The 14,921-nt window shown below is 46.0% G+C and overlaps 1 protein-coding gene across 6 annotated transcripts in view; it reads left to right on the top strand.

The window, feature by feature from the left end:
• The window catches only part of LOC118922437 (kalirin), a 483,582-nt gene that overhangs the window by 452,059 nt on the left and 16,602 nt on the right, over positions 1 to 14,921 (top strand). For all 6 annotated transcript variants that reach the window (XM_057503419.1, XM_057503422.1, XM_057503431.1 and 3 more), the window contains 5 exons: positions 914 to 1,025; positions 2,801 to 2,991; positions 3,413 to 3,514; positions 4,797 to 4,939; positions 8,016 to 8,118. In XM_057503419.1, coding sequence (XP_057359402.1) covers positions 914 to 1,025; positions 2,801 to 2,991; positions 3,413 to 3,514; positions 4,797 to 4,939; positions 8,016 to 8,118 — 651 coding nt within the window. The remainder of the gene's footprint in view (positions 1 to 913; positions 1,026 to 2,800; positions 2,992 to 3,412; positions 3,515 to 4,796; positions 4,940 to 8,015; positions 8,119 to 14,921) is intronic.

The following is a 14,921-nucleotide window of genomic DNA, read 5'->3' on the forward strand; positions in this document are numbered from 1 at the left end:
AAAATCATTCCAAATGGTCTTTATGATTCCTAAGTGAGTTGAATATTATCTTTTCTTCATCAACCAGATACTAGATATCTTTTATGGAGATGGTAATGATCTATCTCCAAAAAGGAATTGAAAGAGAGGGCATGCTTCAGGAAGTCTTAGTGTGGTAGAGAATATGAGAGAGAAAGCATTGGTGTGGCACATATAGTACTAGACTTGGATTCAAGAGACCTGACTTCAAGCCCCTGCATGGTTTCCAGTGAATTCTGTAAGCTGGGGAAACCCTATTAATCACAGTTTCCCCATCTGACAATGAAAGGACTAGTCCAGAAACCCATCTCTTGGCCCCAGGATAGGAACTCCTGATCTATAAACTAATCTATATGACCTAAACATCTTTTATAACTCTGAAATGCTGTAAACCTCTTTGTGCTCAATATATCTGTAGCGTCAGGTTGCTCCCAGTATGGTGGAAGTTGCATTCAGGCAGTAGAGGTGTATAAAGAAAAGTGTTGCTAACAACAGATGTGCAGTGATATAGGAGTGCTGGGCATTTGCAAACCATTTGTTTTCTCTTATGATGCCATAGTACCACACCTCTGTGCATGTGCTTTTCAGGAGTATTCCTTTCTCCAGGAGGGCAGACAAGTGACAGAATGCCCTAGATGCTGGCTTACAGTGCCAGCCATTTGGAAGTTAGGCTGAATCAAGTTGTTTTGGATTAGATTGAGTTAGGAAGCTCAGTTTGGGGGAAAAATGGTAGTTAATTTCTTTGGAGATAACTCCTCTTACCCCACTTTCCTTATAGCTTAGAGGGAACCATTACAGAGAACAAAGCTGGTGATTAATTGCCTTGATGGGCTAGGTGATGGGAGAGGGGAAGTTGAAGGGAATGATTCTAATTATGTCTGAACTTTTTCCCCAGGAACTTTTAACTTGCTGTGAAGAAGGGAAGGGGGAGCTCAAGGATGGCCTGGAGGTGATGCTTAGTGTCCCAAAGAAAGCCAATGATGCCATGCATGTCAGCATGCTGGAAGGTAGCTGTCCTCCCAGCCTCCCTGGCAGAGGCTCCTTCTTTCTTAAGACCAGGGGACTTGCTTCTTGGGAGGGAAGTGGCATGAAATCGGGCAAGGGGCAAGGCTGGAAGAGAGATGAAATGGCAAGTTGTTACAGTGGTCTTCGGGGTAAGTGAGAGAAGCTTCGCAGGGGCCAGCTCAGCTGACAACTGCTTCCAGGTAGGACCAGGCCTAAGGTGTTTCAGACATGTGGACAACTTGCTGCCAGTGAGGTAGTCTAGGGCAGGCCACCATCCTTACCATAAATGTACTGGAACCCTGACCCACAGCAGCCCTGCTCCTCTGCACAGCATTTGCATTGCATTTGTCATCCGAGTAAGCAGAAATCCTGTGTGTGTGTGTGTGCATGTGCACACACACACACCCAACATCTTAAGCCTTATGGCTTCTTTTTTTATTGTAGTTAAATATACATAACAAAGTTTACCATTCTAACCATTTTTAAGTGTACAGTTCAATGGCATTAAGTACCTTCACATACCCTCGCTTGCAGGTGAGAAAAGCCTACCAGATAAACCTGATAGGGCTTCAGAGAAGTACATTAGCCCACTGGAACCATGGGACCCAGAAACCTGGTACAGAGAGACTCCAGCAAAATTCTCCTAATAGCACAAAGCAGATGGGTGGAACAGCTATTCTAGGGGGGAAATTTTTAGATGAGTTGAGACTCAGTCTGGGCTGGCAAACAGGTGTTAAGGGAGGAGTGTACTCTTGTACATATGTACATCTCTGGTCTCCCTCTCCCCCACCACCTCCCCGCCCCACCCCAACCCCCTATCTGAAAGACCTGGTCTGGTCTCAGTACTTGCTGGACCACCCTTACTTAGCACAGGGACCCCAATTCTTCATGCAAAAGAGCTCTGGTTACCTTCTCCAGACAGAGCACTAACCATCAGAATGTATCCCTGTTGTCACAATTTCTCCACCCCTTTCATTTCTTTTTGTACCTGCCCCGCCACTCCCATGCCTGGGTGTCTTCCTCCATAAGCACTCTTCTCCTCCCGCCTTTCCCTGACCTATATTCGGGATGCAGGCACTCCAAGTGCAGTCTGTGGACCAGCAGCAGGAACGCTTGGGAGCTTCAGAAGTGCAAATTCATGGGCTCCCTCCAATATTTCCTGAATTCTGTCTCTTCAGGGGTGAGGGGTGGACACGAATCTGTGTTTTGACAAACCCTTCAGTGATTCTTATGCACACTAAAGTTTCAGAGCTTCTGTTAACGATTTAAACTGGCATAAACATAAACTATTGAGGGCTTGTGCACTGTGCTGTGCAGAACAATCAAAGGGAAGAGTCCTAGGAATGGAATATAAAAAACAAAGCCATAACAAGGGAAGTGGAGCCAAGGGCATGCAGTCATGCGGCGTTGCCCTCAGCCTGACCTGGAGCTCCGAGTCAGGGACAGTGGGAGCTGCAGCAGGAGAAGGAGCTATGGGGCTCGTCCTCGCTAGGCATCCCAGGCCAGCAGGGGGAGAGGGGAGGTTGCAGAAGACATCTGAGGAGATTTCACTGCTGGTTATTCATAGGAGGCCTGGTGCAGGGTGGGAGAATCTGATTACAGTTCTGAAGAACTGTCTGTTCAAGTGTTCAGGAGTCTCAGGAATCACCCAGGAGAGAGGAACGCATGGGAGCTGAGAGCTCAGTTAGGGAGGCCTTTCTCCAAGAGGGGAGTGGAGCATGGCGCCCAGGAAGTGGGGCTCGAGAAGCTCCACAGGGTGGACATGGGTGTTTTTCAGGGTTCGACGAGAACCTGGACGTGCAGGGGGAGCTGATTCTCCAGGATGCCTTTCAAGTGTGGGACCCCAAGTCGCTGATCCGGAAAGGGCGGGAGCGCCACTTGTTCCTCTTTGAGATCTCCTTGGTTTTTAGCAAGGAGATCAAAGACTCTTCAGGACACACAAAATATGTTTACAAGAACAAGCTACTGGTAGGTGGGGCAGGTGGGGTAAGATAAGACCCCCTGTTTTCATGGAGCCCTAAGGGCAGGAAGGGAACATTCAGCTCATCTCTCCCCCGGGCACCAAGCCAAAAGCATCCTGGACAATGCCTCCTATTTGGAAAGCTCCCCTTCCTCCCACTTCTGCACTTTAGAGTTGACAGTTCTTCTTCCTGTTTGCTTTTAGTGCCTCCCTCTTCACCTTCCCTCCCTGCTACCTGCTAAGCAGGCACGTGCCTGTAGGTCCTTTCATCCTGGGTAGATGAACAAAATATCCAGTCTGTTGAAGTTTGATTGACAGAGCCCCTCCCTCGGTCCTCTCCTCTTTGTTACCTTTCCCTTCCCACCCCAGCCCTAAGTTTCCCCACTGCCCTCCCCTTCCCCGCCTCTCACAGGCATTTCCTGTCTACAGACCTCAGAGCTGGGTGTGACAGAGCACGTGGAGGGCGATCCCTGCAAATTCGCCCTGTGGTCTGGGCGCACCCCCTCCTCAGACAACAAGACAGTGCTGAAGGTAAGCACTGCTCTCTGCTGGCACAAGACCAGGGGTGGGATAGAGGGCTATGGGTGCGTTACATCTAAAAAATGGGACCTGGAGATGCCACTGAGCCACTGGGCCTCTCTTGGGGAAGGCAGCACTGCATGAGTATTGGGAAGCCAATTCTGTCATGGAAATAGACTCAAAACCTCAAAGATGAGTGGTCTCCCAAGTCCATGTACTTGTATGAGCAGAGGGAAGAAGACAGGGAGTGGCCCACTGGGCTTCCATAACAGGGCCCAGTTAAATGTTCTGTCCAACCTTCAAGTGGCAAGGACAGTTGATCCTTTAACAAAAGACACCTTGATTTACTCCACATTCATTCTTTTTTTTCCTGAACACCTTCTCTATAAAAGGCATTCTGCTCAGTGCTGATAACTATATAAAAAATAGGGATCCTATCCTCTGGGGACTTACATTCTAGACGCTCTAGTAAATCATAATAGCATGGGAACTGTACTGATTGAGAGGAGTGTTAGGAAAGGGCCTTTCACCAGATGACAGCTTTCAGGAGTCATTTCAGCTCCACAGACAACACACAGCCTGGGAATGGAGTCAGTGTCAGTGGTAATGTTAATCTTACTGAGAAGAGAGCCTGCAGAGGGAGCACCCTCCAGTCATTGCTTATCAGAGAAGTGCACGTCACCAAGGAAAAGATGGTCTAACCTGGCAAAACTTCCACTGGTTCACTCTGAATTGCTAGCATAGCCTCTACCTGTCATGAGCCAGAATTACCTGAGGAAGTTTCCACAAGGACAAATGAGATATTCATGGAATGGCAGCAGTGCATTCAATTAACATGTTTACCAGGCTAAAAACCCAGAACTGTCTTTGAGTCAGTATGAGTCTATGCTGCCATACTAGGTGTTGAGTGTCCTGACCTATATCCATACCGGTTGCTGAATAGCTGCTGCCTCCCAGTGCACCCCAGTATCTAGTAACTCAAGTGTTCATTCCTGCCAGATACTGCCCCATCCTCCAGCAACATCAGTACTGTCAGTGCCTTACAGGTTATTAAATCTTGGAAAAGCACCTCTGTACAAATTCTACATTGCATCTTGAGGTCATAGCCCTGTTATAAGGGTTGGAGAAGACTGTCCCTGGGATTGAAGAGTCATGAGTATAAACTGAGAAATGAAATCCTAAAACGTTTGTATCCTTGAAAACAGTGGATTAAACCTGCAAAAGGAAGGTCAAGAACTATTTCAGTGGGTGAAGGGAAAAAGGGTTCTCACTCTTTCTCCCTGTGGCACTCCAGGCCTCCAACATAGAAACCAAGCAGGAGTGGATCAAGAACATACGAGAGGTGATTCAAGAAAGGATCATTCACCTGAAAGGAGCTTTAAAGGAGCCAATTCAGCTCCCCAAAACACCAGCCAAACAAAGGAACAATAGCAAGAGGTAATGAGCATCTCCCCCTGCACTGCCTCACACGCTTCCGGGAGTGGGAGCGGGGTGCACCTTTCTTCCACAGGGGTGGTGCACTCCACAGTGGCACCTCTCTCCATGGAGCCCTACTGAGTTCTACCTAAGATGAGTTATCTCCTCTTTAAGCATTTCACCAGTTACTGTCAAGTAAATTCAGCAGGGCTTCACTGAGCACCTCTCATTTCATAGACACACTGCTAGGTGCTTCAAGAAGATAAAAGAAGTGTAAGATGAGTCCATTCCCACAAGGACCATCTAACGATCATGCCTCACACATAGAACAGTTAGAGAAGAAGGACCAATACCACCTGTAGGGACAGTAAATGCTGTAAGAATTCAAAGTAGGGGGACTTCAGGGTTGTGCCAGAGCAGAGAGTCTGGGGAAGGCTTTGGGAAGGAGGTGGGCCCTGAGTAGGGAGCTCTCTGGGCTGGTTAGACAGTGAAAGGGCTTTGCATACTGTAGCACTTGGTGGGTGGCATGGTAAGGGTATCACTACAGCTTTTACTGCAACCCCAAGAGTCCTCCCCTTCATTCATCCGAGATAAGCAATGTGCTCAGGCAGAAAAGGACTTAAATGTTGTATCATCATCTCTCTGGGCCCTTCTGAATCCCAGTTTCCCTTAGACCAGTGGATGACTTCTAAAGTGTTTCTTCTCAAGTCTCCACATGATGGTCACCTACAACCACTCTTTTGGAGGGCACCTCAAAAGCATACAAAAGCTTTGTGTCAACTTTGAAAAAAATAAAATGCTTAGAGTTCTGAGGGTGATGTCACTGGTGGTAACAGACTGTCCTCTACCCCGCTAATGATGGGTGGGATACATCCAGATTCATTGGTCCTTTGGTGCCAACCAGGGTGTGCAGGCTGGAGAGCCACCACAGGGCCTGCAGAACAGCAGCTTTATTAGTCCAGCTGGAAGCAATGGCCAGAAGAAGGGTTGTGGCTAAGGTAGAGAGGTACCTCCATGGGGCAGAAACCCCAAGCCCTGCATGGCAGCATAAGGTCGTCCCTCAGTCAGGAAGGACAAATCATGCCTGTGTCTGGAGGAGGAGTTATTTTGGTTTCGGTTACCTCTGTCCAGAGTCCAGGTAAGAGCAGATCTAGTTCAGCACTAGAGACAGACTCGACTGCAATAAGCCCCTACTTTAATAAGGAAGGCAGAATGGAAGCAGTTATAAAGAACAGTTATAAAGGTCCAGGGCTCTGGTGAGAAAGGATTTTCAGAAGAGGTTGGCTAGGATTACTCCATGAAAGAGCCCCTTTTTCCTACAGTAGGAGAGTTTGAGCATCTCTAGAACATGGGATGGACAGATATTGAAACTACCCCCACCTTTTCTCTTTCATTGTCCTGTGATGAGAAGGTGAGAAACCTTAGCAGACTGCAAAGAACAGCCAGGCAGTCTGTAATTTCATTGGCTTGCCTCCCCGGACATGGGGACAGCACTTACGGAGGCGTGGATTGGCTTGGGAAATACTGCCCACATGCCTGGATGGGCTCCTCACATCCCCAGAATGGGCTTCATCTAGAGTGGACCAGAAGGGCCCACACTGGGCCAGAAAAGTGGGAAGCAGAAAGTACAGCCAACTCTCAATTGTCTACAAATGGTGGGGAGCAGTGGCCCAGATATCTACAGTAACAGATGATCTCAAAGTCCTTTATTTTTGGTTTTGAAGTGCATTGCATAATTTCTTTTTACAGCAGATTTTCCTTCCTATGAACTGTGTGGCTTATTTTATTATTAAAATAAGTTGGCATTTCCCAAGCCCGCAAGTGGTAATGGAGAGCAGCCGATGTTGATGTGTCCTGGGTGGGAGAAGACACATTTTATGACCAGAAGTCACTGTGTATATACATATGCATCATATAGGTGCCTGCATGTGTGTGCATGTCCACGTATACCAGATTGTAATGGATTTGACTCTGTGCAGCAGCTTCCATGTGGGGGGGATTTTGCCCATGTGGTAAAGTTCCCCTTTCCCCTAATGCCATTACTTCTCCAAAAGCAGCATCAGGAGTGTGACTTTTATGAAAGCTTCCATGGGAAGAGCTGTCATTTTGCACTAGTTTGTCCAACCCCTGGCACACATCTCCAGTTTTTCCTGACACAGACCATTCAGCCTTCACCACTTCCCAGACATTTATCCCGCTTGGTGCTGGCATTGAATTCAGTGCAACAACAGGACACAGTCCCAAAGCTGGGGAGTTGAAAGAGCGTGTGAATGGGACAGCTATTTGGTCCAGGGGCCCGGGAAGGGGTCCAACTGCCAGGAGTGCACTTGGGAGCCTGTCTTATCATATGCTCGGAGCACAGCTGGCTCAAAAGTTGCTGGAGAATCTGTGACTCTTCTGTCTTTGAGGAGATGTCTTGGCCTTCTGTGTTGCTAAGAAGTTGCCATAAATAAGCATGAGATCAACAAGACTCACCAAAATGAAGGCAGTAAACTCTTCCTCCATAACCAGGAGCTGAGCATCCACCACCAGGAACTTCCCAAAGATAATCTCCCCTGGAGAAAATATCCCACCCCATCTCCTTGAGTAGAAGAAACCCAAGTCAAAAACTCTCTTATCGGTTCCTTTTTCTTTATTGGCCAGTCATAAACTGACCCCCATCCTAGTACAGTATACAGAAAAACGATTTGAATATCCTGAACTCTGGGATTGTGGGAGATGACCCAGTCAGTTGGATAGAAGTGTAGGTTCTAAACAAGATACACTTCTTCCTACTGCCCGTTATAGACCCATCCCCAGTAAAATATAACTAATAGTTGTCCCCTTTGTTCCATGGGCCAGAGACATTATGGAGAAGGAGTCATTTTGCAGTCAGGTGTCAACATAGTGATCATGTGTTTACTAAGTACAAAAGGTAACATCTTTGAAAACCACAGAGGGGCTGCTCCCTTTAGTGGGATAATTTTAGACAAATCCCTGCTGTAAAGTGCTGAGCTCTCCTCTGCAGCCCAGCTGGAAATCCTTGTATGCTCTAAACCCACAGTGCTTTCCCCCCACCCCCACCCCTGGTTTTTTTTTTTCTCTCTTCTTCCTGCAGGGATGGAGTAGAAGATGTTGACAGCCAGGGGGATGGGAGCAGCCAGCCCGATACCATCTCCATTGCATCTAGGACCTCTCAGAACACCGTGGACAGTGACAAGGTAGGACAGAGCCCCAACCTTCCTTCCCCCAGACTTATTGGCTTAACCGCCCTGGAGAGTTAACCCCCCAGAGGAATTCCTCCCACTGTGGAGCCTTGCCTCGGGAGCCGGTTGTCTCTGTGTGCCCACCAAAGGGGAAAGAGCAGGGCTGGAGGAGGTGTGTCACAGCGTGGAGCTCTTGTCTGAGGGGTCAGAAGGTGGGGCAGCCAGCCAGACCACCCCCCGGCGTGAGAGTTGAGCAGAGGTGTTGAGGGCAAGGAGTGAGAGTCTGAGTGTCCTGGCTGCCTGGGCTGCTCTGCCTCCTGGGAGGATAGACCTCAGGGAGTGGAGGCTGGGATAGTTTCCTGAGATCTAAATGGCTGTGACTGGCTCATATTTATAATGATTTGAATGGGCTTGGCTCACAGTTAGACCAAGACCACTGATTTGGGAAATGGCCACAGAGATGCAGGTTGCTGGGAGCCTCCTGTCTCAAAGGGCTCCGGTGGACATGATGTCTTCTCTGGCCAGATAACTGGGTCTCAGTTCCTGAGGGCAGAGGACCAAGAAGTGCTTTATGAAGCAGTATGTAGGGATGTAGTAGTCTTGTGAGAAAGCCTCTCTCACATTCTGGAACAAACAAGCCGAAGTTAGGAGCTCTGATGGGGAGCAAAAGCAAGGGGACAGACTCAGTGCACTTGCTGCAGCTGGGGAAGAGCTTAACTCTCTGAATGCGCATATCCAACCCTGCTCTCATTTGCTCACCTCAGAGTTGGAAGTGTATAGATGACCTTTTGCTGCATAGTAGTGATTTTATTAATGAAGATAGAGATTTTCAAAGTTTGGCCCAAATTTATCTAGACCTAGTATTTTGCCCTACAACTTCAGCCTCTGGCAACTGTGTCCTTGCTTTACTTTAGTTTTCTGAGTTATGGGGGTTTTAAAAGATGATCTACAGTCATTAAGATTGCTCCTAATTTTTTTCTTACTGGCAAAAGAAAACTACCCCCAGACCTCCCAAGATCACAGTGCTAAATCACGCTCTGGACTAGTGTCCAAGAACATTCAAGGAATTCTGTCTGACATCCTGCCTTCAAGTTGCTGAACAATTTTTGACCGACTATCAGAATGGATGGAAAATTATTTTTTCCACTTGTAAAAACATACAAAGGAAACCATTTCTGTACTTCCTTTTTTGATCTATTGTTTAGAAACAAAACCTAGAATATACTATAAATGAAAGTGTTTTTTTTTAAACAGTCAGTGGGTGGTAAGTGAAGTGCAGTGTCCCACACGTTCAGACATAGCCTTATTAGTTTCCTGGGTTGAAGGGCTTCGTCCTTTCTAGCTACTACTGCATCTTCCCACAGCCTGACTTAGGCACAGATACCTGTGCTAGAGTCCTCTGTCTCAGGAAACCTTTGGCTCCAGCCATTCCTTGTCTTCTGGCAAGGTGAGTGAGGGTAGGTTAGACCTCCTCTGCCAGGAAGCATTTTGCTATTAATGAGGAATCCTGGTATTTACACCTATTCTACAAGTAAGGAAACTGAAGCCTAGAATGGCTGAGTGATTCACCCAAGAAAAGTGTAGTAATTAGGAGAAAAGTAGGAGCTGGAACCTACATCTCCCTGATTCGGTCATGTTTTCCCTGCTCGAAAAGTCAAAGCACTAAATTCCCAACGCTAAGATTAACTCAGCTGGCCAGGCTTTCTGCACATTGCACAGAAACATTAATAACACTTTCATGAAAAAGCACCTATCACGTGCCAAGCTCTGTGCTGGATACTGTAGAAAGATGTGCACTATTCGTTGAGTGTGAATCTTTATTTGTGTAATTTTCGTTTCGTGTGTGTCTCTATAGCCAGGCTGTTAAGGCCTGATGCAGGCAGGGGTTGTGTCTGTCTGTTTCACTGCTGTCCCCCTGGCCCACAGTACACAGACACTCAGGAAGGACTTGGGGAATGAATGAACAGAGGGTATGCAGTCCCTGATCTCAGAAACTCCAGAATCAAGAGGCAGCTGAAACACACGTTCTGAAAGCAGCCAAACATACAAACCTTATGTTCTTAAATATTCTGAAGAAGTCTGGAAGTTTCCTTACCTCCATCAGAAAGCTTCAGTCAGCTGGAGAACCTGGGCTGTTGGGAACAGTAACCCCCAACTACTTCCTCAGGTCTTAGAAAACATGGGCAGCAGGCCAGGAGATGATGAGAAATTCTGCGCTCCATACATGAAACCTGGAAAATCACTTAGAAATAATCACATTCAGAATAAAATAAAGACAAGGCATGTCTGTGATCATGCACTGTGATTTAGAATGTTCCCACTCTTCTCACAGAACAATAATAACAGGAAAGCCGTGTGTCCACAGTGGATACTCCCCTCCATCAGAGAACCGTTAATTGGTAACGTTGAATTCATAGATGTTATCAACACTGTTAAATTTTCCTCTGATTATATAAGAAGACCAGGAAACTGGTGTCCATTGGTTTCCAAGTGGTCAGGTGAACAGACTCTGAAGAAGAGAAAGATGACAACATGGATGAGTCAGGTAAACTGAACCATATTCAACAGAAGGACAGATAAGGGCAGTGGTGGGGAGGGGATGGAGCAGAGACCCCTCACATGGATTGGGGTCATTTTAGGGTTTCCAGAAAAGGCCCTAGTCTTCCTGTTCTAATCCAGAAGAATTATAATAGTGGCACTGCTTGCCTGGGTATATGAGGAAAATATAACCATTAAACTTCACAGCGGACTGACTGGAGCTGCTGTGACACCTCTACAGGCACTGTGTGTGCATTTTGTGTGCTGCAGTGGGGTGGAAGGAATTTGGACACAACTGGGTTCAAATCCAAGCTCTGGGACTTACCCCTCTATCACACTCTATGAGTTATACTGCACCTTAATTTCCCTATCTGTAAGACAAAGATAATACCCATCTCACGGAGTCATTGGGAAAATTAAGTAAAATGTGTTTACTTGGCAGGAAAAGTTAATTCCCCATCCCCATTAGAGGCGAATAAAAGTTTATAGATACCATGAATAAGAGTGCACAATTATTTGGCAGACCGTGAGGATCTTTTAAAGTTCTTGAGTAGAGTTCTGCCTTCCCAGTTTATTGTTTATTAACTAACTGTCAGCAGGTTCTTTTATATATTAGACCTGAGGAAGGTAGCTTCAATTTACCCATTTATAAACAGAACAACTTTCCTCCTCTTTCCATTTGCTAGCCTTTAGACTCTAAGGCTTAGAAATTAGTTATTAGCATTGGCTCATGGGTTATTTTATTATTTAATGGGCTATAATCCATACATGTCAAGTATTCATTTTACTCTTCAAATTGTATTACCACCTTTGACCAATGGCAACCCCTAAGGCTATAAGTATTTGAAGACAGTTGTCTTGTCTTTTCTCTTAATTTTCTCTGCTTAGGTTAGAAGTCCTCTGTTTCTCTAGCTATTCCGTGTATTAATGTATTTTCAGACCTTTCCATATCCTGGTTGTCTTCCTCTGGATTTACTCCAGCGAGTAATGGTCTGTATCAAATAGGTCATCCAGAATGGTCCATAACACTGCAGATGTGATCTAACTGATGCACATTCAGCTCCCTAGTCTAAGGCTACTAGGCCTGGTCTCCTCCCTAAATGGTGCACTCTGTGTAGTACGCATGTACAAAGTTGGCTCAAAATCTCCACACCTATTTTCAAGGATTGCCATTAGCTGAGCAGGTGACTTGGTAAACCTGAGTGTCAGACTACTTTGTATCTATTAGATTTTTCTTATTTCATTCCATCCCAGTATTCTAACATGTCTGGCATATAAATTATTTTGTCCAGTTTGTCAGTTCCATCCCTCAGCATTATTGGAGAAACATGGCTTCTGTGGCTTCATCCAAATTATTGATAAAGAAGACAAGACTGAGGATGGAAGAGCAATGCCTGGCCCCCTCCTCATTTCTCATCCAGATTTTGATACTTGGAACCCTCCTTGTCTGACTCATCTTTCTAGGAAAGGAAACTCCACCACTTTTTTCTATAGCAGAGGAGCTGGGATTGCTAACTTAAATTGTAAAGCCTCCCTTGATGAGGAATCAGTCTAATATCCCTAATTCTATATTAATGCTGACAAAGCCGACATGGGTACCTTAGTAAATGGCATAAACAGCTTTCCCCAAAGTTGCTTTTGTTCACTCCTCAAATGGTTTGCGTAATTAGGTTCTACCTTACCTCTGCCCATGCAAAAGTGTCATTTCACTGAGGTCTAGTGAGGGCTTACTTTTTTCCATAGTGGTCTTAGCCCCTCGCCGTTCTGTCCAGGGATATGCTCATGCTATTCTGACATTCCACTATAAAGAATCTTTTGCCTCTATATATATTGTTAAGTAATGGAGCTTTGCAAACACACTTCAAAGAAATCCAGGATTATAGCAAGGCTGAGTAATGAGGTGGCAGTGGAGAAGTATTTTGTTGTTTAACATAATAGATGTCTGCCGAACAATTTCCAGCTAATGGTACAGAGGTGGCCATCTGCCCAGTGATGGTCTCTGTGCTTATATTTACCTTTTAGGCTTGGTATGCTGGGGACAGTCAATAAATGCTTATTGAATTGGACATTACAAACCCATTTCCATCCAAAAGTTGCTATGAATTTCTAGACATGTCCAGGCTGGCTGGAGACAGGGAAATGGAAGTGAAATTGAGTTTCAGGTGCTATTCTCTGGAGAAATTATAAGGGAAAGAACACTGGTGGAACATCCCAGGGTTGTTTGTGACTTGAATGTGAAATTTATTAACAAGCTAATTTGATCTAAGATATCAGGTGGGCTGATAATGGCAATGTGCTGAAGGGGGACAGGGAAATAGCTGAAGAAGCCTGGATATTTCAGGATCTAACTAAATGATTTTTAAACTCTGGACTGTCAAATCAGTGTTGTGGGTCATGACCAAGATTTTGTTTTACTGGTTGCACAGGAAAGCTCAGTTTAGAGATGGTAATAGCCCAGCTGTGGGGAAGGTCAAAGGATTCCTACAGTGCTGCTCACTGCAATAACAGATGCCTATAACAAAGGGCGGGCAGCCTGGCGGCAGGAGCCTTCTGAGAACACACTGCCCTCGAGCCTCACCTGGTTTATCAGAACCTGGTAACCATGACTTGGCAGGCCACTAGGTGCAAAGGCTATAGTCAGAGAAGACCAGCCCCTGCGCTGGTGCATTGGTGAGGACCGAGCCCCTGCATGGGCTGTTCCATCTCTCTTCATTCATGTACTGTGTTGAAGCCCTCCTCACTCCATAGCAGGTGCTGGTCTCCACGCTGGCAGTACAGCAATAAATGAAACAAGGTCCTGGCAACCTCGAGCTTACTTTCTATCTTGTAGGGAGGAAAGGTAAACAATCAGAAAGAGAAGGAATCGCTTTCCTTGTGCTAATAGCATCAGTGATCAAAGGCTGCTCAGTTTTTCTTTTAAGAAAAAAATGGGAATGGGTTTTGAGATCAGGCATACATTCAATCCCGATTATTTACTAGCAGCATGACCCTGAGTGGGTCATTTAATCATTCCGTGCCTCAGTCTCCTCATCTGCAGGGTAAAGGCAATGGTTTCTGCTTCCCAGGATTTTGAAGAACTAGCCACGGCCCTGTATGGAAGAGTATCTGGAGCAGAGGGGACACGCAGTGGGTCCCTGTCTACATGACTGCAGGGAACTCCCATGTAAGAAAATGGATGCCCAGTGTGCTCCCTGGAGTCTTAAGGACCCACAGATCACCCAGTTTTGCTACTAAAGAGAAAACCAAACATCTGAAAGTGTGGAGACTCAGCAGGGTCAGAACTAATAAAAATCCTATCAGTTCACACAGGGTAGTATTTTTTGCCTGACAAATTCTTAAAACCCATCAAGATGGTCCAGTCCAAGGCTGAGTCTCCAGAGTGTGATCGTGAAAGTGTGTGCATTTAGCTGTGGTGCCTGAGCAGGGGAAGCCCATAGATGCACTATATTAAAAGCCGAGGAAAATGCAGTGGATCTCCAGGAGAGATTCCTCAGCCTTCTGTTACTCCGCTGTTTGTCTCAGTGGGGCCTGGGTGCCCCACAGTATTTCTTTACAGGAAGAGATTTATGTTGCTTCCCTTTTAGTAACAACACACTTTCTAACCCTTAAATAAATAACTGAAAAGAGTATATAATTGTACTTCTTGTACAAGGGCTTGGAGTAAATATGCCTGAAATCTAAACTCTGACTTTATAAACTTTGTAATCCTGAATCTCAGTAGCACCCATGCCGACAGCATGGTGGATTAGAATTGCGGGAGGAATCCCAGAGAGAGCATTCTGATTCCTCGCAAGGACTCGGTAGTCACTCCAAAATAGGAAAAATGCCATCTTCACTTTAAAGTTTTAAGCTAAAAGTGTGTTCTTTTCCCCCCAGCCAAGTCCAGAACTTGGTTTGAAAATAGCTTTTTTCCTACAATAGTTCCTGTGTTACTTTGATCTGTGGTGGGCAGGTGGCTGGAGCCAGGGGAGAAGGCAACATGGGCAACAAAAAGCCGAGGAGTCCTTGGGATGTCAGAGGCTCCCTCTCTGTGGCTGCTGCCACCTCTCCAGAAGCACAACTCCATTTTCTCCTGAGCAATGGTCAACACAACACAAATGTGCTGGCTTTTCAGAACAAATGAATCAAGTGTGAGGAGTTGAGGCCACAGGTTTTCCTCTAAATGGAAAGTTGCTCAACTGAATGACCAACTTCCAGCTGTTGCATGCAAGCAAAGGATATGAAATACGCTTTGCTGAAAAACACAAACTAGGTTCACCAGGCAAAATCTCTCATGAAAG

Source organism: Manis pentadactyla, chromosome 1 (assembly GCF_030020395.1).
Source record: "Manis pentadactyla isolate mManPen7 chromosome 1, mManPen7.hap1, whole genome shotgun sequence".
In the NCBI taxonomy this organism is placed as follows: domain Eukaryota; kingdom Metazoa; phylum Chordata; class Mammalia; order Pholidota; family Manidae; genus Manis; species Manis pentadactyla.